The 26,242-nt window shown below is 37.1% G+C and overlaps 3 protein-coding genes across 3 annotated transcripts in view; 2 read left to right on the plus strand and 1 right to left on the minus strand.

The window, feature by feature from the left end:
* LOC127840004 (sodium-coupled monocarboxylate transporter 1-like) overlaps positions 1 to 26,242 on the plus strand; it is a 639,226-nt gene that overhangs the window by 301,010 nt on the left and 311,974 nt on the right. The window lies entirely within an intron of this gene.
* The window catches only part of LOC127837264 (uncharacterized), a 289,076-nt gene that overhangs the window by 93,763 nt on the left and 169,071 nt on the right, over positions 1 to 26,242 (minus strand). The window lies entirely within an intron of this gene.
* On the plus strand, positions 1,176 to 5,165 carry LOC127837251 (uncharacterized). Its single transcript, XM_052364167.1, has 3 exons — positions 1,176 to 1,888; positions 2,460 to 3,331; positions 3,533 to 5,165. Exons 1-3 carry the CDS (start codon positions 1,625 to 1,627, stop codon positions 4,761 to 4,763), a joined length of 2,367 nt encoding a protein of 788 aa, XP_052220127.1. The 5' UTR covers positions 1,176 to 1,624; the 3' UTR covers positions 4,764 to 5,165.

Consider the following 26,242-nt stretch of genomic DNA (forward strand, 5'->3'; position numbering starts at 1 on the left):
CGAATTAGTTGTCACATTGTGCTTACCTCCCAAATCATGACGTAATTTTGTCATTTGTGACCAATCGGCAAATAAGGGAGCGAGCAGAGTTCAAAAGCTATAAATAGATTACATTAAAAGGCTATTAGGACAAAATATTTTCAGTCATGTGGATATTTTTTGAATATTATTGTATCAACTTAGAAATACCGGGTAAGTTATTACCTATGTTCATTTATGGCGTCTGTTTCATGCGTTTGATTAGCTCTTATTTTTATGCCCCCCTTCGAAGAAGAGGGGGTATATTGCTTTGCACATGTCGGTCCGTCCACCAGGTGGTTTCCGGATGATAACTCAAGAACGCTTGGGCCTAGGATCATGAAACTTCATAGTTACATTGATCATGACTCGCAAATGACCCCTATTGATTTTGAGGTCACTAGGACAAAGGTCAAGGTCACGGTGGCCTGAAATAGTAAAATGGTTTCCGGATGACAACTCAAGAACGCTTATGCTAGGATCATGAAACTTGATAGGTAGATTGATCATGACTCGCAGATGACCCCTATTGATATTCAGGTCACTAGGTCAAAGGTCAAGGTCACAGTGACCCGAAATAGTAAAATGGTTTCCGGATGACAACTCAAAAACGCTTATGCCTAGGATCATGAAACTTGATAGGTAGATTGATCATGACTCAGCGATTTTCCTCCAACTTTATAAAGTACCGGTAAACGGTACTTTCCCAATCGAACGAAAATTCCCAAATTCCCAAAACGGTACTTTCCCAATCGAGCGAAAATTCCCAAATTCCCAATCGGCATCTGGAAAAATCCCAATCAGCGTCCGAATTTTTTCTCAAAACGATAGAAAGTTTCGTAACAAAAACAACTTTCGGCGAGCGAACAAAGAAAATCGTATAGTTGTGTGTAACCACGCGCTCGATTAATTTCGGGTTTTATTATTCAGCGCATTCAATCAATAGAGTTGTTACTGTTTCCGGTTCTTTTGCCAGGCAGCCAGCGTACTGTTTTACGTCGGTTTGTAACCTTATCGTAGTTTGAAATGAGTCATAATAGCAAATACATGGGTGAAAGTATTCCGTATTATTACGGAATTCCGTATTTTTGGGCTTCTCAGAGGTCGTTTTTGTGAATCATGTAAATCCGATGAGATTTTGTTGGGGGGGGGGGGGGGGGGGTAGGCCATGTGTCCAGCCATGCCGACAGACAAAATAAACAAAATACGATCGATTCCAGATGCGATTCCAGACGTGCTAAATTGGTTTCCCACTGTTCTGTTAACTCATATCTAATTATAGATTCGACGCGGTCATTGCTTCTCAATTAGTCTATCCCCCTGGGCGTATTGCTCTTTCAGTTTCCATAATCTCGTGAATCGTTCTATCCCTCTGGGCATTATTCGCCCGGTCAGTGCTTTCGTAAATCTCCGTTCCAAGAACGAAAGTCTTCTGCGAATTTCTACAAGAAGGCGTGTTTTGTACCGAACTTTAACGATAACTGCCGAATTGAAAAAAAGCGGTTGTCGTCGTCAGCCATTTTGTCTCGGCGTCTGCTTGCGTTCAAAGTTCAAATTTACACTGAAGTGTCTCGTCGTCTGCTAGCGTTCAAAGTTCAAATTTACAATGAAGTTCTTACCCGTAGGATATAACACACAAGATCTTGAAAAGCAAGCGAAAAACAAATGGAGATGGAAATGGCTGTCTGAATGTGATTCTAAGGGAATGAAATGGACAGATTGGCTTAAAAAGATAGATGTGTGTGGCGTTGCCTATTGTACTTTTTGTGGGAAAACCATCAATTACAAGTCAAACGGAAAGAAAGCTCTGAAGTTGCACTGTGAAGATGGGAATCATCAAAAAATCGCCAATGTAGTGAAAACCAATTCGGTAAGCAGTATTTTAGCAATATAATTTTGTATTCCGTTAATATGATTTGATTATTTATAATTATTGAAGCTGTAATTCTTTTTCATTTTTATATACATAGTACAGTATGCGACAGTAGTCATCATTGTATGCCCCGCCATTCAAAGAATGTTCGTCTGTCCGTGCCTCCGAAGTTTTGTGATGAGCATAGAAGTTTAGTTTTATTTGTTGCATACTTTATACAAGTGAAATATATATACAGTATACACTTACATTTGATAACAGAAAATAGGGTAATTTTTCAAAATTTTAATTTCTGTCAATATCTGTGTAAGTAGTTACACATTGCACAAACACTTCATGTATGGTCACATAATGGTGTATGTACATGCATTACATTTAGAGCCCTGGTGAATGCTTGGGGGAACTGTCATTATATTAAATAATAAGTACACAAGTTATACATTTACTTAAAATACTGTGAATTGTATAGCAATGTTCATCATACTGTGGATAGATCTAGTATTGTTAGTTGAAGTAGATTTAATTAATTACTTCTAACAATTATAACGTGCATGTGTTCTCTTTAAAGGTTCTTCCAGGGTCATCCAAGGCAACAGCGAAGACCGAGTCGATGCAAGACAGGGTAGCCAGACAACGTGCGATCACTGCTGCATTCATAAGTGAGCACTGTCTGCCATTCTCGATAGCCCCAGAACTTCTTGAATTTGCGAAAAGATTGTGTCAAGACAAGGAAGCGCTGGACAGAACAACCATTTCTAGATCTAGCGCCACTTACATAAACACACATGGTGTTGCAAGATGCATGAAAGAAGAATTATCTATAAAACTTAAAGGCCAGGCTATATCATTAAATGTTGACGAAGCTACCAACCATAACAATGACAAGATATTAAATGCTCTGGTTCAATATTATGATGAAGAAACTGGCAAAATAGAAATAGCCCATCTTGGGTCCAGAAAACAGAACTTTGCTACTGCAGCGAACATCCTAGAATCTCTTGAAAGTATTTTGGCAGAGTATGGTCTTCAGTGGTCACAGGTGATAAGTGTCCTGATGGACAATTGTTCAACAATGAGAGGTGTCCGAGGGGGTGTGGAAACCCTTATACGAGCGAAAAACCCAAATCTGCTAGATGTTAGTGGGGATACGGTGCACATGATCAACAATGTTGCCAAGACTTTGCTTAATTGTGTAGACAAAACCATGCCAATGTTTGCTTCAGACATGTTCTATGACATTGAAGAATCACCAAAAGTTAAAGAAATCTTCAGTGAAATACAGAACCTGATGAATGGAAAAACATCTAAGCACTTGATCCGCCCTATATCTAGCAGATTTTTGCAGATGAATGTCGTAGCTTGCAGACTGATGGAATGTATGGACTTCCTGACAGTCTACTACTATGGATATCTGACTGAGGAGGAAAAGACAAAACACAGGTTTGTATTTCCTGTTTTCACAGAAGCATGCATAAGTCTGTTTGTTTCTTCATGATGTAACATGTATAAATGAAATTTGATAATTTATATCAATTAAAAAAATCAAAGTTCTGCATCCTAAAAAAAATTACATGATGTCTATGTTTTGAACTCTATAATGTTAGTCATTATAATCGTAAAATTTATATGTACTTTTTTCAGACACCTGATAAGCAACATCTTTGAGTCTCATGATGTGACAGTGGAGGCCCAGGCAGCTATAACATTGCTACAGATGTCCCAAGACAGACAGCAGAAGTCAGCCACCAGTACTGAACGAAAGGACCGCATTGTGGATCATCTGTTTCAGAATAGGCGGGAAACTTTTGTTAAATTAAATTTGTATAGAGGACTACTAGACACGTTCCAAGGGTTTGTGAAAACATTTCAAACTGAAAAACCTCTCATTCACAACCTGCACGAGCAAATGGTTGTCATTACAAGAGAGCTGTTTGGAATGTTTATCAAACCTGAGCACATTCCGAACAGCATTACCGACCTCCTAAAACTTGATGTGACGGACAGAAATATACAAAAGCCAGACAGGGACCTTGGAGTTGGGAAGTATGCCTTTACAGACTTGAACAAGGCACGTCTAGACAAACGGTGCAAGTACTGGACTGCACAGCTGTACACTGACTTGCGCACTGGCTACATCATGGCTGCTAAGAAGATGCTGAGTCTTCCATTAGGCAACAAAACTTTGCGGAGACTTGCTGCTCTTGATCCAAAATTGGCCAATCACAGTCAGACCTCAGCATCTTTGAAGTGGCTGTGCCAAAGCTTGCCCAACATGTTTAATGACATGGAAGCTGGTAAACTTGCAGTGGAAGTTGACAGATACTGTGTTAGCCAGCAAGTGAAAGAATTAGCCAGTGAATACAATGATGACAGAATTGACACTGGCTATTGGGGCAAAGTTTTTGGTCTGAAAATAAGTTCAGAAGTGTGTTTCCCCACTCTGAAGAAGTTGATTTCAGCCTTGCTAACAGTGTTCAGTGGACCTTTAATTGAATCCACATTCAATATAATGGATGACATTGTTGAGAAAGACAGAACTGCATTGACTGTGGCCAACTATGAAGCGGTGGCAATCATCAAGACAGCACTGAGGATGAAAAAAACAACCAGCACAAAAATGACAGTGAGCAGAAATCTAATCAAAAGCTGCATTAATGCTTATGCTAACTATCAACATTATTTGAAACAAAAGAAAGAGTTGGAAGAGGAGAAACGTGCTCAGAAGCTAAATACTTCCATCCACTTGCTAAAAATTGAAAAAACCAAACGAATTTCCAAACTTGTTAGATTGAAAAATAAGATTGTCAACAGAAAAAGAAAACAGAATGACTCTGGACAGGGACAAAGGTTCAAACGCATAAAAATGTTGTAAACATGTGATGCAAAAAGATGTTTGATTTTTAAAAGAATGGCATTTGGTTTTTAGGACTTGAAATTTAATTTTGATGAATCCTAAATGCAGAATTGTTTGTAAATAAAATGATTGTTTTTCTTTTGTATCTTAATCCTAAATGCTTATGATCCCTGATGAATCTATAGTTTTCATGAAAAATGTCTATAAAGTACATTTAACTTGCAGAAATTTACAACTATTGATGCCTTTGAACTAACTGTTATTAAATAGTGATACTCTGTCTGTTATGGACAGATTTTCAATTTTTATTGTTCATAATTAAACATTTATAGTAATTCTTTAAGTAAGGAGTGTATGCTTAGTAAACAAAATTAATAGATTAAATGACTGAATAAAGTTATTGTACATGTACAAACATAATCATTGTTTGTTTTCCATTGTATGCATGTTAAGTAAGCTGCAAGAATTACTGTCAACATATGTTGGTCTTATACTTGTTGAGGATAGCTTCCTATTTGCAAATCAATTTGCCATCCTTCAGGAGTTTCCGGGGGCCTTTGGACCCCTGACCAGGCCTTGGACCAACTTGGGGCCCTGCCTATAACATTTTATCTACATGAAATTTTAAAGAAATAGATAATGATATTTTCTAGCCAAACTAACTGTTATTCTGTTTTGAATCACTAAAAAATACAGGTGTCTTTAAGCTCAGGAGAATTGATTTCTTTGTTTCAAATAAGATAAAATGCAGGAGCTTCCGGGGGCCTCCGGCCCCCTGGACCCCGGGCCAGGGCACTTGCCCTGGACCCACCGGGGGCCCTATCGGCCCCCAGGCCCCCAGATTTTAGTTTCAGTATTTTGGGAATTTTCAACTTTCACCCATGCAAATATTATGCCAAAAAACCAATCGGAACCATCAATCACAGGACACATTGACAGCAATAATGATGCTGTGCAGGGAGGGATGCAAGCAACTGAGTGATGATTAAACATCAAAGATTGTTGAAATTTCACAAAAATGAAAGAGAGAGACATTGCTTTAAAAGAGATTGAAACAACTAGTAATTGATTTGGTGTGTTCTTTATAATATTTTGTTATTTATATAAACTTTATAACTTAATGGTCATTAAGGCATGCCTGCAAATGATTATTTAAATGGGTATGTTCAATTAAGTATGAACTGTATGATGTATTCAATAAGACCCAAACTTCACGACGCGATTTTCCCAATTTCAGGATTTCACGACTCGATTTTTCCCAATTTTGAGGTTTTCACGACTCAATTTTTCCCAATCGGACCGGTACGGGTACTTTTCCCAATTGGACAAGGAAAATCGCTGTGACTTGCAGATGACCCCTATTGATATTCAGGTCAAAGGTCAAGGTCATGGTGACCCGAAATAGTAAAATGGTTTCGGGATGATAACTCAAGAACGCTTATGCCTAAGATCATGTAACTTGATAGGTAGATTGACCATGACTTGCAGATGATCCCTATTGATTTTCAGGTCACTAGGTCAAAGGTCAAGGTCACAGTGACCCAAAATAGTAAAATGGTTTCCCGATGATAACTCTAGAAAGCTTATGGCTAGGTTCATGAAACTTCATAGGTACATTGATCATGACTCGCAGATGACCCCTATCAATTTTCAGGTCACTAGGTCAAAGGTCAAGGTCACAGTGACAAAAAACGTATACACACAATGGCTGTCACTAAAACCCACTTAAATATATGAACATAACTTTTATATTGTATGTTTAGGTTATAGTTATATCCTATTGGCAATGCTGGCCTTTTTTATGCCCCCAGATCGAAAGATCGGGGGTATATTGTTTATGGTCTGTCTGTCATTCATTTATTGTGTGTCCCAAAACTTTAACCTTGGTTTGATAACTTTTGCAATATTGAAGATAGCAACTTTATATTTGGCATGCATGTTTATCTCATGGAACTGCACATTTTGTGTGTCTCAGTCTGACAGATACTACATACTGGTATCATTGTTACAGTCTGACATGATATGAACTGGCACCATTGTCACAGTCTGACATGCTATGTACTCAACTGCCTATTGGTACCATTGTCACAGTCTGACATGCTACATTCTGGTTCCATTTTCACCGTTTGACATGATACATACTTGTACCATTTCCACAGTTTCACATTATACATACTGCCGGTACCATTGACACAGTCTGACATGTTAAAGTACTGGTTCCATTGCAATAGTCTGACATGCTACACACTTGTTTTTAGAGCTGCAGATAACATTTTGGTCAAATTCTAATTTTACTCGCAATTTTTTTGGAGCAGCAAGATAAGAAAATGAAGTCAAAAATTTCTGTCATACTTAATGTTTCAGGAAGAAAGACCAGATGATGTTATTAAGAAGGATAAGTATATGGTTGTTCATTGTACCACACAGGAAAGTATAGAAATATCCAATGCTAATACAAATGCTAATAAAACAAAAAAAAATATTTTAACTTTAGAAAATTTGCTTAGTCTTGGCCCCATTAATGTTCTCTCCGTCACAACTGAGTTAGGTCAACAGGATTCTGTTCTTGGACCCTGGGAGTATATAAATTCAAAAAACTGCATCGTTAAGTATACCATTCAGGGCTCAGACATCAGTCATTCAATTCGTCTTGATAGCATGTTAACAAGAGGAATACCAATTACAGAAAGATCATCTCTAGCTTTTCGTTGGTATTCATGGATTCGAATGAAGGCCATAGCAAATCAAAAACAAATGTCAATAAACTCAGTGCTGACGAATGAGGGTCAATTTTTATCACTTCTACACGAAGTTAATCTTTATTACACTAAAAATTCAAAAACTTGTAGAGATGAAGGTTTAGAGCCTAATCGTGGACCACAATCCCATGAAGATGCTTTCAATTTAGAGCGCATTCATTATTATGGAACGGGTACAATAAAATACTACAGAAAAACAACTTTCTTACAGCTAGTTGGAATTAAATATGGAGAAAATGTAAGGCTGAATATTTGGTAGAGCCAACAACAAGACTCATAAGTAGCGCAGACTATGAGGAAATCTTGAAGGACGTTCATACGGAACTTGTCGACAATTATTCAAGACACATGAAGATGTTAGAGAACTTTGCTGGTCCTCAATGTAATGAGGATCGTATAAATCTTAAAAAGATCAACTACGATGTAAAATTTACATCTGCCTCTTCTAAGGCAAAACAGGATCTAAAGACAGACTTACCACTACAAAAAGTATTAGAACCAACAGAAGCCGACACAAGTGAATTTTACCTTAGAAAATGCAATCTTTGCAGCAAAGTCCGATGGTTAGGAAAGAGAGCAGCTGAAAAGTTTGTCTTGGGCTCATATGTATATGGTAACCTTCATAAACAAGTACAATTCTCCTGCAATCTGCTTCATGGCACTTCATGTGAGGAGGAAAATGACATTATTCCTCTTCCTTGTTCTGAACTAAGTCCACAACTATGGGTAGCATACAACAGTCTGCACGAGTCAAAGCTTCCACCAGTTGCTTTTGTGTTCAAAACAATAAGTGAAGTTAGTGCAGGTGTTGAGCATGTTCAAATAATGGCAAAATATGCATGCACGAGTCAAGAATTTGACATAATCAAAGGCAAGGCAGTATACACTCAGTCTCTGCCTTCGGCATGTGTGAAGTTTGTTCAATCTTTGACTACTGGTCGATTTAAGTCTTGTAAAGAAATACCTACTTTGAAAAAAGGAAAGCTTAATATAACAAAACCACGCGAAGCTCTTGTTTGTCAATCATGGTTAGATCATAGCGAGCTGTCATCTGAAGACCCATCTGCTCAGCACACTGTCCTAAATCTAAGTGGAATTCGTGATCTCCATGCAACATATGGTGCCATGAAGATGATCCATTGCTCTCAATGTGGAATGTGTTCACCTGGCTTTGAAGCAGATGCAGCTCATTGTATAAACGTCCCTGAAGCTGGCCAACAGATTCCACTGTCAAACTCTTTTCTTCTGCAAGCTTTAAAGCAGTCTCAGGTCTTAGCAGGGTCTAGTGTCACTCTCGACTCAGCATTTTCAAGTGCTAGAGTTTATAATGATGAAACAGTAACAGGGGTATGTACAAATTGTTCAAAATTTTGTAAAATTGATGATGGAATTGTAACATTGCTGCACAAAAAGTCTGCTGGTGAAGAGAGTTCTCAGGGAACCACTGTTGATAGTCAGCAATCTATTGATGACAATATTTCAAATATAAACCCTTACGGTCCTGAAAATCTGATGGCTCTTGATGTTTTTCAAGATGAGGCCTCATATCAGCATGAAATGTTCATGGACACTTTATCTCAGGCTGAAAAACTTGTTCTGTCACCGATCCATGCTGTAATAGTTATATTGCGTTCTCGAACAAATAATATCCCATTCTCCAGATATGGATCAATATCTTTTGCGATAAAAGAACCAGTCAAAACTAAAGCTCTTCCATGGCACACTTTCCAAAAGTTACCATTTGTTATCATGGTCTCTAAGCAAGAAGATGGGAGCATTAATGAAGCTAAAATTAATATGGCAAAGATTGTTCATGCAAAAGAGCTTATGGAGCGTGAAGTGACTTGTCCTGTATATGGTACCAAAAGACCATTCTACAGGTACTGTGATAAGGTTCATACACCTTTTACAGTAGCTGCCATGGAGAATCTAGCAAGTCAGCTATCAGATACAAGCACAGCTGTTTACCCAAATGGTTTAAGAAAAATCAATGTTGAGCTGATCCATGAGCGTGCTTCTAAAAGATTAACTATTCAGCTGTTCTCTGAATGGATAAACTCTGGTTTTATTATCGGAAGTGGCATAAAAGATGCAATTCTAATTGAAAATCAAAAAGCCACATCCAGCTGCCTTAACATGGAACAAATTGCAAATCTAATATGGAACGATCTAGCAAAGTTCATACTAGAGAGTCAAACTAATGACAAACTTAACCATGATGAAGATCCAAATGAAACCATAAAAATAACACTCACTGATGTTGTCTTGTACGGTGTTCAGAGGAAATGGCTCAATCCTAGCACAGATGTTTCAAATGCATCACAAAAAAACATTGAACAGGTATTATTACCTGAAGATGAATTGAAAAACCTAACCTACCTATGCTGTGAAGAAGTAGAACTTCTCCTGAGGGAGAGCAGCAATGATGAAGGAGATTCAGGTAGTGTTGCACAGGGTGGAGTTTCTAACTTGTCTGAAAACCCAGAGCAAATTCTCAAGAATGGAATGCAAAACACAGTGTTACAAAGGATCTCAGCACCAGATGTGGACCGTCAGAACCCTGTTGCTGAGGATACACAAGGATACCTACAAATGGCTTTCCCGGATGTCTTCCTCACTGGTGATGCATGTCCACACCAAGAACGTCCTCGTAGCATTAAAAATAAATCAGGCAGCTACAAATTTGCTTACCTGTATTGGGTATGCGCACAAAAACGAGCGATGGTCAATACTGAGCTTCAATTTCTAGTTCATAGCATGATTAAACGAGAACATAGCAAGGGAAAGGCCAAGCTCGCTCTGAAAAGTGATGCCTTTGAAACAACTGGAATACCTGTAAAAGAGGATTTAATGCAAAATGCAGAGCTTCGTGACTGGACTGTATCAAACCTAATGATGTTCAAGTCCTCAATACCGGATACAGCTCCATTCTGGAAAAGGTCAAGGGATGATGCAATAGCTGTTCAACGGGATTGGGAAGAAAGTGTTCCTTGGCGAAAAGACAAAATGCCAATGTCAATTATGCTGTTCCAGACTCGTGCTCCACCGTATAACCATCACCCGGCAATTCACAAAGTCTGTCCAGGTACAGAGACCCTCTCCATCCAGAGTGACCAAGAATTTTTGGAAGGTCGGCGAAGAAACGTACTACAGTATCCAAGCATCGTATCGTTTATGTGCGCATTGATGGCAGAGCTGGACACAACGTTTCTATCTAGAATTAGATATGATGGTGATGCCTATTTTACACGGTTTGAATGGGGTGCAAATGCCAATCCACATGCTCATAGGCTGTATTTTAGTCGTGAATTCAGTCAGCACATGGACAGCTTGAAACTAAATATACAAAACTGCTTTCAGAGTGCCAAAGACGAATGTTTAAATACTGGCCAAGATCTCGACAATCCTCTTGTTCAGGACACTATCCGTACTAGGGTACTCGACTGTTGGGATCATGCTAGGAAGGATTACATTGAATATATGCGACCATTCTACACCAACTGGAATGCAGGTTTACTAGCAGATGGTAAAAACAAGACATTTGATTTCATCTATGAAAGGACCTCCGCCATCTGCAGACTGAACATGGCAAGTGTGATAGACAATGCCCTCACAACCGGTGATTTTTCAACATTGGACACAATATATGTGACTGTTGTCAATGGAACATGTCGCCACTTAGGTCATACAGGAATAAACGATCAGCCTTCCAAGACAGATAAATGTGCAGTGGTTAAGAAAAAGCAATCGACATGCAAGGAAACTGGGAATAAACAGTCCACAGAGGTTATTACCTGTAAAAGGCGAAAACCGCAACCAATGAATAAAGTACCCACCATTGAGCCTGACAAACACAATAAGAAAATTTTTCAACTTCAGTTTGAATGTAACGACAAATGGTTTAATGGTCATGATCCTTTTGAGATTCTGCATGTACTTAGCAATGCTGATGACAAAGCTGTTGTGCCAGAGTTTCTCAGAAAACCTCCAGTAATAGAGGTCAGTTGTTGCCAAAATAAAGAAAATGGGGTGCAGGACTTAAATCTTGAGTTCTTTTCAGATACTGGTGACTCTGCTACAGAGTATGTAACTAAATATGCCTTTAAAGATGCAATTCCCACTAAAACATCTAATGAAGTGCTCATCACTGCAATGGAGAAGTTGCAAGATGGTGAACCAATAAATCAAGGTGCTGTTCAAAAAATGTACAATAGCCATGCAATTGCTGGCACAACATCTATCTTTCAGGCAACTCACCTCAATCAAAATATCCCACATGTTCTTTCAAATGTTAACATCAAAAGTTGCAGTGTATCTGGTTTGTCTCTGCTGAGAACTGACTATGATAAAAAAGATGGCGAAGATTACATTCTCCCACCTCTCATTAAACAATTTGATGGGCGACATGGTACAACAGCTGTTTTCATCGAATGTGGCAAAGAGTCGCCAAAACTGAAGGCAGAGATACAATGCAACATGTGTCTACATCAGTTTTGTGACTTGTTTGATGTTAAAGAAATTAAACCCAATGATGGTGCAAGATTCTTACAATTTAAAAGAAGAAGTACTGCAAGAAATGGCAGATTGAATGCATTAAAGCTCATACCTTGCCATGGTATAAGAATGGCAAATCCCCGTGGAAAACAATATTGGCACTATTGTAGAACACTCTGCCTTTGGAAGATTCCTTGCCACAAAACTACTGACTTCTCACCAATTGCTGAAGATGCAGAATCTTTAAAGAAAGCTTGGATTGATCTATTCAATCAAACATTTCTTGATGGTAATGGACTTCCACCATGGGCATACAAATTTTGGAAACATCACCATCTTCCTCGAAACAACAACTCTGATTCAGATTCATCCTCAGACGAAGATCTCGAAGAAAACCAGCAAGCTTGTGCAGTAGATGCAACTGATGACACTAATCTTAGCAAAATTAAAAGTACCGCTTCAAAACCGATAGCACGCCCCGGAAATGAACAATTTTATCAAAACCCAGTTGATCGTTTGCGGTCTGCCCCGCAGCAGGGCATAGATTCCAAGCCATGTTTCAGTGATTCTGACATTTTAGCTAATCCTGAAGGTGTTGATTTTATGAAGAGCTGGCTAGGAGAGAATGTTATACCTTCTATGGCTGAAATACATGCTCATATTTCAAATCTCACAAACACGCAAGGAGTTTTGTCAAGTAATTCATTTGAAGCATCTTCATTAAATGATAAACAAAAGATGGCTCATGACATTGTTGTTGATTATGTTAAAATTAGATTAAATTGGGAAACAAATAAACAAGCACCTCCCCCAAACCCCTTGCGTCTCATTCTAATGGGCAATCCAGGTACTGGAAAAAGCTGGACACTAAAATGCATTATAAGCAGTGTAATAAGCCTCTTACAATCTAACCCTGATTCAGATGCACAGGTAAGCACTTGGACAGACAGAATCAAACTTGCAGCTCCCACAGGAGCTGCATCAAGTCAGATGTACTTCAAGTCAGAGACTTTGCATCGACTTTTTTGTATACCTGTCCATCTAAATGAAAAAGATTTGCGTCTGGAAGAAACATCTGCCACATATTCCAGACTTATGCTCAATTTTGACCCCAAAAAATTCTTTCTCCTCATTGTTGATGAGTTTTCCATGCTGTCACGAGAGATGTTTGCCTTTGTAACTGAACGACTGATTCAGTGCAACATTGATCTCGACAATATTGGCATTGTTCTTATTGGGGACCCAGCACAGATTCTTCCGATTGCAGCTGAACCTCTCTGGAGCGCTCGTTCTTACACGCATGAAAACAAAAAATGCAGTTCTATTTCTATTAATGGTTTGATAAGGTTTAGACAGGTCTTCAAATTTCCACCGTTACAAACAATTCCAAACTATGACAAATGGCAATCCTTAACATCGCCTAAAGATCGTCTTTTATCAGATGATATTACTGCTTGTCGGAAAGATCTGATGCTGGGCCAATTTGATGCTGTGTTTTTGACTGAAGTCAAAAGAACAGATGTTGATCCCATTAGTCAATGTTTCACTGGAAAAGTGCTTGTCAATATGAGGTATGGTAAAAAATGCAGGGAAAAAGAAATGCTTTTCCTTAGAAAAAACTGTGCAACAGAACGTGATATGAAGATGGACGGGAAGTGGAACAGTGCACATATCATCCATGGGTATCATTTTCATTCAAAAAACCATGAAAATAGGTCAACTGTTGAGTCTGAAAATGCAAAAGCTCTTCTCAGACATCACAAAATAACAGGAAATCCGATAATGCGAATAGACTCAATACATCGTCCAGCAGCGAAAGAAAATAAGCTAAGAGCAATGTCTGCAAAAGAATTTGAAGGTGCCCCACCCAGCTGGCACGCATGCAGGGGAATGAGAGTCATGCTCTTACGTAACATTGCTCCAAGTATAGGTCTGTACAATGGATCATTACATACTTTGGTGGGACCAATATATAACAGGGACAGCATTGTTGCTTCTTTAACTAGTGCAGATTTGAAAACAGGAGAATTACAGGACTGCATTACTACAAAACCAATTGATAAATGTGGAAAAGTACAGCAGATTCCCCCAAAGAGTGTATTGCTTTCTGTTGATGATGTTCCTTATTGTAAGGATACTGTTGATGAGTTTCCTTCAGGCGTACACATGACCTGTAAGTTTCAGGGTCCTAGTAACCCACCAGAAATGCCTGATTTTATGGTAATAGAAGCTTCCAATTACTCGGGCCCAAATATTTTAAGAATACCAGGATGCGAAAATTATGTCCCAATTCCTCCTGTTGAAAGTTATAAACAAAAAGCTGGGAAGACAAAGTCAAACATACCCATGACTAGAATCGCCTTGCCACTCGAAGGAGGAGACGCAGCAACAAGTTTTAAAGGACAAGGAGCTAATTTCCCATTGGCTGAAGTTGATCTGGATGGCTGGTTTCATGTGCCTGGCATATTCCTGGTTGCCATTTCTAGGGTTAGAAGTCCCGCCCATCTTCATATACGTACTTTTCCAAATTACATGGACCTTAAAGTACAAAGGCTTAAGGAAAATGTTCTTGATGCACAAGCATTTGAAGAAGCCGTAAAAGTTAAGTCTGAACGCATGTACCGACATAAAAAGTGTGGCGACCCATTTTGGACTACTCATTATAATAATTTGGCAGACAGTATCATAGATCAAGCTTTTGCAAAAAGGCTAAGTATCAAAAAGGACAAAGAGGAACTGATTCGCATCGTGCAACTTATGTTTATAGACACCGATACAAATGTTATTATGAGAGTGCTTGAAAAGTTGATCGAAACCCAGGAATATCTGGTAGCTGAAGCAGCGCCACACATAAGTCAAGAGGATTATGAAACCTTGACTAATTACCAAAAGAACAAATCTGTTAAACCAAAGGTTTTAAAAAGACAATTTGACGATAAGTTATCTCTCGCAGGCCCATCATGTGACATTAAGAAAAGGAAATTACCAACCCCAAAACAAAAATTGTCACCTGTTGATCCCATACCTAATGAAAATTTGCTGTCCCTAAAAACTCGACCTGATATTTCCAGACAAACATTTAAAGGTTTGCAAAACAGTGGAAATAATGTGTGCTTTTTGAATGCCCCAATTATAGCTCTTTGCCATACCAGAAGTTTTGATGCCTTCTTAAGGGAGCGTCAATACTTGCACCAGCAATGCTCTGGTTACCACCTTCAAAATGAGATTTGTCCTCTTTGTGCACTGAATGAGGTTGTAAATCGTGCCTATCGGCATCACAATTTACCCCTAAGGGATCTCCCTAAAATGCCAATTATAAAACTAACAGAGTCCCTGCTCCCTGGTTGGCGCCTAGGAATAGAACACGATGCGGATGAGTTCCTTGTTAAACTTTTTGACCGTCTTGATCAAACATACGATTGCCAAATCCACAAGGGAACTGTCAAAACTACAAAAACATGTCAAAGTTGCAGTTCCTCAAAAATCAAAGAACAATTCCGATCCCAAAGAATGTTAATCAATCTTGTAGATCTAGCAGAAGCACAAATACGTATACAACAGGGCATCAACAAATGGCTAATGGAACAGAAATTGCTTAATTGTGAACATTGTGGTGAAAAGTTACATGATGTCAAACGTGAATTGGTCAGACCGCCCAGTCTCCTGATAATAAATATTCATCGTTGTGCACAAAAGAGAATCTCTCTTGATAATAACATTTTTATTAACAACGAGACCAATGAGTTCAAAGCGTCTGTCAATCATAACCACCAACACTACACTACTGTTGGGTGTGTTGATAATAATCACTATATTTTTTACAGTGATGAGCGTGTTCAATTGTGCCACGGAAATTTAGAGGAAACAGAACAACAAAATTTTTCCATAAATACAGTGAGAACACCACTTGAAGAATGTGCCATTGTTTTAATCTATGAACGACAATTGCATTTATAACTTAAAAATTACATCTGGGAAATAAAAGCCATGTCTCTAATGGAACAAATAATATTCAGAAAACATGAGTACATGCATGCATGTAGGCACCTAACATACAACTGCTAGGCACATATAATCAATTTTGTTTACATAAATCTGATATTACAGACAAAATCATGTTCACCATCATATCAGAGATTTCGTATTAAATGCAAAGAGAGCCTGCGACGCAATGGATGAATCATCTTCGTCAAATCTATTTAACAAATAAACAAAAAACAAAATATGTACGAACATGTCAAACAAATATAATCCCAATAAATAGGTTGTCGGAATAAACATAGGAAATTTGTATCAAAACATAAATAGACTACTTATAACCTGTATCTTGTCGGCCCACTCTGACCCATCAACAATAGCCACGAGAGGTGTCGCCGAGCAGGGCATAGATGACAGGTCCCTCGACATGCGTCATCGGCTTCTTGTCTATTCGCCCTGCTCTGGCTGCATCTGTTGAAAGGCACATAAAATCGACAATTTTTACATAAATCTGAAATTATCATCGTCAAATCTATTTAACAAATAAACAAAAAACAAAATATCTACAAACATGTCAAGCATAAAAAATAAAATCCCAATAAAAAGGTTGTCGGAATAAACATAGGAAATTTGTATCAAAACATAAATAGGCTACTAATAACCTGTATCTTGTCGGCCCACTCCGACCCATCAACAATAGCCACGAGAGGTGTCGCCGAGCAGGGCATAGATGACAGGTCCCTCGACATGCGTCATCGGCTTTTTGTCTATTCGCCCTGCTCTGGCTGCATCTGTTGAAAGGCACATAAAATCAACAATTTTAACATAAATCTGATATTACCATCATCAAATCTATTTAACAAATAAACAAAAAACAAAATATCTACAAACATGTCAAGCAATAACAATCCCAATAAATAGGTTGTCGGAATAAACATAGGATGTCAAGCAATAACAATCCCAATAAATAGGTTGTCGGAATAAACATAGGAAATTTGTATCAAAACATAAATAGACTACTTATAACCTGTATCTTGTCGGCCCACTCCGACCCATGAACTCAATCTTACTTTACTCTCAATATATGCTGGAAAATGCTGAATAACGGAAAAGCATCTTCATGGGATTGAAGGGTGATGAGTTACATGAAAGTTTATGTTGTGTGTTATGTAAATATATACATGTTTCATTGGGTTTTTGTGCATGTAAATACTGTAAAATTAATGTTGTTTGTTATGTAAATATACATGATGTTTGATTAGGTTTGTGTTAGCATTGGATATTAATTATTAATATATTATTGCATGTAAAATTGTAAATACTGTTAGATTAATGTTGTTGTGTTTTGTAAATATAATGTTCTCTAGTAATTAGTTTTCATGCTCTCCGAAATAAAATTTCGGCGGAGCATATAGTTGCCAGTTTGTCCTTCCTTCTGTCACACTTTTGTTACATTTTCTCATAGCACCTTTAAAACTTAACCAATCTCTTTCTTATATTTCCAATATTTCTATGAAAGTTAATAACAAATAATTGTTTTCATCATCAGTATATGTTAATCTGGCGAAACATGAATACATTTATTTATTTTTTATTATTAATACTTGTAAAACAAATCTTAATTATGTTCAACTTCTTTATTAAATTCATGTATGTATGAATATAACACTGTATTATGTAAATTTGGAATAAGACATCAAACTGCGAATGGACATCATTTTGGTGATTTTCTCAAACAAAACTATTCATTTCATGATCTACATATATTTTGTAGTACATTATCTATAATTTAAGCTTAATAAGAAATTTTCCATGACTTTTTCATTAACAGTGATTGAATTTGTATCATTTAAAGTGTATTTTGAAACCGTGTGCATGCGCGGCATGGACACAGTATCATTTCATGAGTTGTTTTTTTTATTAATAAGAAATCCAGTTTTGAAGTATAATCAATTTTAATGATGCTATTATATATGCAAGTATATGTTTTAAGTATTATTTGTAAAACTAAAAAAATGCAACATATAAAACTGCATATTATGCACTTTTGATAAAACACAATTTATTCCCAAATTGATGTCTTATTCCCAATTCACATAATACAGTGTTATATGATCTTTACGCGATCAATATGATATTTAAATATTGTTATTTGTTCTCACATTGACTTAATGCTTTGTATAACTATTTTGTAAATGACAAAAAACTGTAAAGTTTACGTCAATAAAACAATCTGTGTGTCTGTCTTATTTGGCATGTAGGTACCTTGCATGGACCTCTACCTTATGATGAGGTTTGAGGTCAATGGGGTCAATGTCACTGAGGCTAATAATAGATTCTAATGTCTCACTTTTTTTACAGTTTGTCATAGCACCTTCAATAACTAACCGATCTCCTTCATATTTGGCACGTATGTACCTTGCATGGACCTCTACCTTTTGATTAGGTTTGAAGTTACTGGGGTCAAGGTCACTGAGGCTAATAATAGATTTTTCTGTCACTCTTTTGTTACAGTTTCTTAACAGATCTCTTTCATATTTGGCATGAAGGTACATTGCATGGACCTCTACCTTATGATGAGGTTTGAGGTTATTGGGGTTAAGGTCATTGAGGCTAATAATAGATTCTTCTGTCACACTTTTGTAACAGTTTCTCATAGCACCTTCAATTCTTTACTGATCTCTTTCATATTTGGCATGTAGGTACCTTGCATGGACCTCTACCTTTTGATGAGGTCACTGGGGTCAAGGTCACCAAGGCTTATAATAGTTTTTTTAGGTGGTTTTTAACACATAAATTGACGAAGCCCTTCATCGGGGAGCATCCATCAGTTTCACTGATATTCTTGTTTTTAAGGCTTTTGTCAGTTGATTTTCTTAATTTTAAGTAAAATAGCATTTGCAAGCAATATCAGAAATGGAATAATTCTTTGACCGTGAAATAAAATTGTATAACTGAGCAATTGTTAAATTGCTAATAACATTTACAGGGTGCAGCATCAACGGGGTTCAAAATAATGTTGTGGTTACGGTTCCCCAACGGGGCCTATTATTTTGCTGCGACCCTACATCATTATATTCAAAATTAAAAGCCAAAATAAAAAAAATCGCGATAAAATTAAAACTGTACTGGAGGAACGTTTTTTAGCCACGTCAACGTTTTTAACGGAGTGCGATTTTTATGCACGCACCGTTAGCATCATCGGCGAGGCACTTTATGTATTAAATGCATAGAGCGTCTGTGTTGCAATGGAGAAATCATCTTTTTTGTCAATGTTATTTAATGTTTTACGTAAATAGTAGTGCTGTGCCTCCGAACACAAGTGACACTCGGATTTTTTGTAGTGCTGTGCCTCCGAACACACGTGACACTCGGATTTTTTTTAAGTGCTGTGCCTCTGAACACATGTGACACTCGGATTTTATTTTAAGTGCTGTGCGTCCGAACACATGTGACACTCGGAATTTTTTTAAGTGCTGTGCCTCCGAACACAAGTGACACTCGGATTTTTAAACTACAAATGGGAGAAGAAGCCCGATAAGGTGATATAAGCCGAGCCTAGGAACATTGAATCGGATGGCGCCCGTTGATACCCCTGCCACTGAGCAGCTAATACGAGTTATAACTATAATTAAATGCATCGATTTGATTACGATGCCAATCCTACTAAATTCGATTTAATTCTTTAATATATAGCCATAGATAGTAGAGTGCCCTGTACTCTGACTATTTGATACAGAAAGGTCAATGTTTTATCTTTACCTGAAATAACGACGCGCGATTTGGTTAATTATTACTTTGGTCATCCAATCAATAAGCGGGTAACAGTCTACTTTCGGACAAAGAGTAAAAATGGCTGAAAAAGTTGTGGCCGAAAAATTGTAATAATCAGATGCGCCTATGAAGCTAAAATAAAAAGTGTGGCATTATTTTGGGTTTCGGGATGGTAGCCCTCCCTATAAAATTACATATAAACTTTGCTTCACGGACCTGATTTACTCTATTTTTAGCTTACCTGTCACAAAGTTACATGGTGAGCTCACAGTACAGGCAATATGTACTTTGACAAAAACGCGTGTCCGCGGTGTTTAATTGTCCCAATGGGTGACATTTTGGGGGGGGGGAGGGGGGGGGGGGGGGGCGGACACATTACTGACCGCGGTGTTCGGCAAACCCCTGAAATTGCCGCGATTGCACGCTATCGTAAACGGGAACACCCGTGATCACCGCGATGCTGCGCAGCCACCGTAAACACCTGTCTGTGAGAGTCATTCACACGTTTTAAATGTACAAAATAAAATCATATACTTTATGTACATGTTGATATTATGTGCACATTTTTTATGTGTACTTAAACTCGGGCAGTACGTTAAGTGGGAAACTAAAACTAAGCGTTCAGATGATCAATACTATTAACTTTTATGGTGTTAATCAATGCAATTGCCCTTTTTGTTTTCACAAAATTGGGTTTCATTTTTCCCGATTTCCAGAAAATGACTTGTACATGTTGCATGAAATCTAAATATAGCGTGTTACAGCGTGTTTGATTTTTATTTTATTCAGATGAAATGTCAATTCCAAATAATTCGCAAGCTACCCCGGTACTTAGGAAGAAATTCACTACGAAACTTTAAATCGAAATTAAAAGATCCCAATGTTGTCTGCGCTACAAAGATTTTGTGTCAAAAATAAATACACCCATGCCAATTTTTGCGCGCTTTTTATGGTTCAGAACAAAGAAAATGAAAATATCATGGGCATATATACATGTATTTATTTGTGGCTACATTTTGTAACAGAACATGAACTCTACACAACGCGCACACTAGGCGTCAGGTGATTTACGAATGTTGCAATACACCGGTTCTGATTGGGCGCTTTTTATATCAAATCTTTAAATAGAAACATGCAGAAATTCATTTGATAGTTTAGAGATATGGCGAATGTTGTGATTTTTGCGTTTCTATCACACTTTTATCTGTTTAAGCGAACACCGTAAAATGAACACCGCAACGAGTGGTGTTTGTCAAAGTACACGTTGCCTGTACTGTATGTGATTGTGTGTTGTCTGGCGTCCGTGCGTGCGTCTCTCAACAGTTTGTGTGAACAGTAGAGGTCACAGTTTCAATCCAGTCTTTATAAAATTTGGTCAAAATGTTTATCTTGATGAAATCTGGATTGGGATTGTTTTAGGGTTGTCTGGTAAAAAACTAGGTCACTAGGTCAAAAACTAGGTAACTAGGTCAAATAATAGAACAACCTTGTGTAAACAATAGAGGTCACAGACAGACAAACAAACAGACAGACAGACAGACTTTTTTATTCAAGACTTGCACATTGTACATCGTCTAAACACATGTATTTACAACTAATATGTCAACATGTTTTCATCAAATATGTATGAAATTAAGTCAGAATGTTATCTTGATGAAATCTGGGTTGGATTGTATTTGGGTCATTTGGGGTCAAAAACTAGGTCACTAGGTCAAATAATAGAAAAACGTTGTGTAGGCAATAGAGGTCACAGTTTTCATATATAATTCGATGAGAATGTTTATTTTGATGAAATCTGGGTTGGGATTGTATTTGGGTCATCTGGGGTCAAAAACTAGGTCACTAGGTCAAATGATAGAAAAACCTTGTGTAGACAATACAGGTCACAGTTTTCATCCAATCTTTATGAAATTTAACCGGAATGTTTATCTTGATGATATCTGGATTGGTGGTTTATTTAGTTCAAATAGGGTTAAAAACTAGGTCAAATCAACAACGACGGGTAAGACACCCCCGAACTCAGAGTTTCGGTTCGAGGGTGGGGAGGTGCCGATGTGTCACTCCTTAATGTGGCTTCCTGTGAACGCTTTGTTCTCAGGGAACGGTCCAAAGCCCGTGTAAACACAGATGGGGGAGAACACAATTTATGTGAGTAGGAATATAAACATACTAATGAAACATTTCCAATCGATGTTTACATTTAGCATTTGTTATGCGTTATTTTGCCATTTACAGGCGACTTTTCACCCAAGAAAAACTACATCGCAGTCAGCGCACCAGGTAAAAGGCCTGGTAAATGGCCCAAATATCAGCCTCAGCGTAGTTTCTTTTCCTGTTCTTCTTAACTTTAATTTTATTTGATATTGAAATATATGTATTATTTATAATATGTTTTTTACACATTTTATATAAATTCATAGATATTTAACAAAATCGTATAATCTCGCTTTAAAATTCTTCTTGTTAGTTTAAAAGTTATTTAGCAGTTTTAAAGTTGTTCTGTTGACTCAAGTTGATGGTGTTTCTCCAACTGATGAGTCCCGGAAACACGGTACGAGTCGACAAAACATTAACAGTAAGTAAAGTTTGTAACTTCTGGTCATAAGCATTATTTCAATATGACCTACTGTAAGAGAAAGACGTATGGGAACCTTTTTATGCCCTCAAAGGGTGGCATATAGTTTTTGAACTGTCTGTCTCTCTGTCAGTCTATCTGTCCGTCCGAAAACTTTAACATTGGTCAATATTTTTGCAAATTTGAAGATAGCAACTTGATATATGGCATGCATGTCTATCTCATGGACCTGCAAATTTTGACAGGTGAAATGTCAAGGTCATTCTTCAAGGTCAAAGGTCAAATATATGGCTTCAAAGTGGTGCAGAAGGGGGCATTGTGTTTCTGACTAACACATCTTTTCTTATACCCTACTTAAAAGCAATTATTAATTAATGTAATTTTTGTGCTTCATCCAGAAGTTCACAAGTTTACTTTCTGTAATATTGGGCAGTCTGCAAAATTAACCCAAAGCCTGATTGCCAATGCGATGAAATCTCGGCACTAGCGATAGAAAAATTGAATATATATTGCCTGAATTGCAATGAAAAAATTCAGAGCAAATAAACCAATTACATGTTATAATCAATTACGCATTCCATGTGTAAATTCTTACAGTGACAACGCTTAATTACTTCCCTTAGTTTTCTATCATTAGTCATATCCATTAGATATTATAGAGAGTGTAAAGTCTGGCTCGCCTATTTAAAAGTAATACTTTTGGTAAACTGAACTTACATTCTACGCCGATAAATAAAATAATAGTGCGAGGGGTTTTATACATTAAGTAAAACGTTTAAATGTCTTTATTACAATAGCTTTGAAATAACGAAATAACCGTAATAGTGTTTATCATTCATATCATAAATAATGAAAATAATATTTCAAAATATTATATTGTAAAAATCTCTCAGTGTCAGATGTGATGGAATAAAAGTTTGAAACCTGGGATACTGATTAGTATGCAATCTTACCCACCCCCCCCCCCCCCCCCCCCCCCAATTGCAATTGATATATAACGACTGTTGATATTACTTTCATAATAATGTCACTGTAAATTATTTTTTCTGGACATGAAACTCTTCTGGCTATGACATTTTCAAAGATTCATAGCCACATTGGCTATGAAGACAAAAAACTTAGTTTTGCAGACTGATATTGGGACGAAACACACCAGACGTTCGGGTCCATAATTTTCAAAATCCTCAAATATGAAATAGTTAATACGCATATTTACTTAAGGTTTTCCAAAATTTAGCAATTATAAATGTTTAATCATGAATTTGGTAAGTGTCTGGGGTGTCTTGGAGAGAACTTTTTTGTCAATAAGATAATAGAGCCAATGTTAGCACTATTGGTTTTATTTTCCCTAAGTATACACTGATGAAATTGAACAGTTATCATAACTTATGGTTATAATAATAATATATTGTGTAGGTTGTTTAAAAAAAAGATATATACAGTCTAATAACCATATTAAGTCATAAGACATGTATTTCTTAAAAAAGAATGACATTATGTGTGTTCGCTGTAAAAATATTTTACAGAAAAAATCGACTTAAGCTCAATGTCACCCGAGTTGTTAAAGTGCATTTTGACGGTATTGCCCTTGACTTTGCCCAATTTGTAACAATGCCCTATTTTGAGAGCCCATTCTGAATTAAGTTCATGTCAAAGGGAAAAGTTATGCCTAAATAAATGAATATTACGAAACTAAACATTGTTACACTGTCGCTAATTTTTTATATAATTTTTATGACACTTGATTGTTTATGGCTTTAAAAAGCTAGTGGTCCGGCCGAAATAACAACATCTGTAATTAAGTGGCCTAGGCTTAAATATAAAGAATCTCTGCAATAAGTACTGTATAGTTGCAATCATCATTTGCACAGAAAAAAATCTCAAATTTATTTGAACTCCACACTCATTCCATCACGCGAAACCCCTTAAGGTGTCGCAATACTGGTAAATATGTTTAAATCATCCTTATACACTAGTTTGTTGTGGACTGGATATGACGTTATGAACTGCATATTTTAACTAATTACTACTAGTTTGAAAATGAATAGTTTCTGTCTTATTTAATTTATTCTTTCTTGTTGTTCAAAAATATAATTGTACCAATAAAAGCAGAACGCAAATTGTAAGCGAGTGGACAAGATCACCACAAAAATGCCTAAACTGATAAAGATGCAAACAACTTTTTATTCAACATTTTTCAAAAAACACAAGTTTATCGTAATTATATGTTTTCACGTATGCATGTGCAGTACATTAAATATACATTTGCAATTCATTGTGATATCTTGCAGTATGCAAAGAAGCGTACTAACTGATAATAAAAAGAAGTGAAACTCCAGCTGCTGGAGCAGTATTGAATTTTCATTAAAAACAATTAGTTGGTCCTTTATTTAAGGCAAGTGACCGATTTCCAAAACAGTACAAAACAGCACAATACAGCACAATACAAACCAACATAAACACAAAATATGAATAAAGCTGGGGTCACCGCCTTGGAACGGTCAATGCAAAGCATTGGGGGTTTAAACCGGTTATAAGGTCGCCCTGGTGTAATGGATATGGTGTCCGCCTTGCGACCGGGAGGTCACGGGTTCGATCCCCACCGTGGGAGCGTTCTTTAGATCCCCCCCAAAGACACCAAGTACTGGTTCTAGGCCCAGGAAACTGACTCGAGAGCGTTTATATAAGCCTAAGGCTTTCGACGCAATCGAGCTAAAATAAATAGGTTAAAAAAAAAAAACTAAACCGGTTATAGAGCGCTCAACCTCACACTTGTCCCAACAATATTCATAATACATTTAAGTGTAAATAAAATTTTAACGTCATAGCATTGTAACTCAAATCAAACAATAAGCCATGGTTAATTTATTTCATTGATGTCATTTATCATTTGGCATATTCCGCATGTCCCAATTCAGGAACTGAATGGTCACAAACGCTAGATTTGTATATGATAAAACATAAATAAGTAGGTACATTTGTAGTCCATTCACACCAAGGCAGCCAATTTACCTACTAAACTCAGTTATAAGGCTAGTTTACAGTATTAAGTCCGCATACGTATGCAAGTAACTGACAAATGCCCTCGTCAGAGCTTCGCGGAGTAAGACTGTTAAAATAAATTAGGGATCAATCCTCTCACAAGCTTTATCGCCGGGTCGAAAATTAAACAAACGATCCTCGATTTAAAGTCCAGCGTTCTATCGCCTTAGCTAACCAGCCAGGTTGTAGTTTTAAGTTTACGCAAATTTATGCGAATATATGCTCTGTGAACACAAACATGAAACAATATTGACAAAAATCAACTTTCAGCCAAACATATTAAAACCAAATTATTGAAAACTATTTATTCCAAGATAAATTGTATTTAAATGCTTCTATACTAACAATCATATGGTGCCAGTTGCAAAGATCTCTTGTACAATGTACATCGTGTAAAATTATGATTAGTTGAGCATTTTTAGTTGTTATGTAACACTACCTACATAGTTTATACAGCACAGACAAGATGCACACTAAGTCATGTAAATATTGACACGGAAAAAACAATTGCAAAGCGGTCAAATGAATTATTAAATGTCTGCTGCTTTATTAACTATATGCAACTTATTTAAAACAGTTATAACTACTTTACATGCGTTATCTGGAAAATTATTGATACAGATAGTAGGTAATTATTTTTTCCGCAACGCGTCGAAACTTTTTATCTCGATACTAATCGATTCATAACAACCACACTCAACACCATTTATAATTCCGTTACAATCCGGTAGTTTATTCCGTTACTAAACTTCAATGCAAAAGTATAACCATCAATCTAAACAACCTAAAAGTCATATCACTGTATATACTATGAACAGAGCATTCACTATTAAGACAAAACAACCAGCAAGCACACTTTACCAGAAAAGCGTTAT

The sequence above is a fragment of the Dreissena polymorpha genome, chromosome 7 (genome assembly GCF_020536995.1).
Source record: "Dreissena polymorpha isolate Duluth1 chromosome 7, UMN_Dpol_1.0, whole genome shotgun sequence".
NCBI classification, from domain to species: Eukaryota; Metazoa; Mollusca; class Bivalvia; order Myida; family Dreissenidae; genus Dreissena; species Dreissena polymorpha.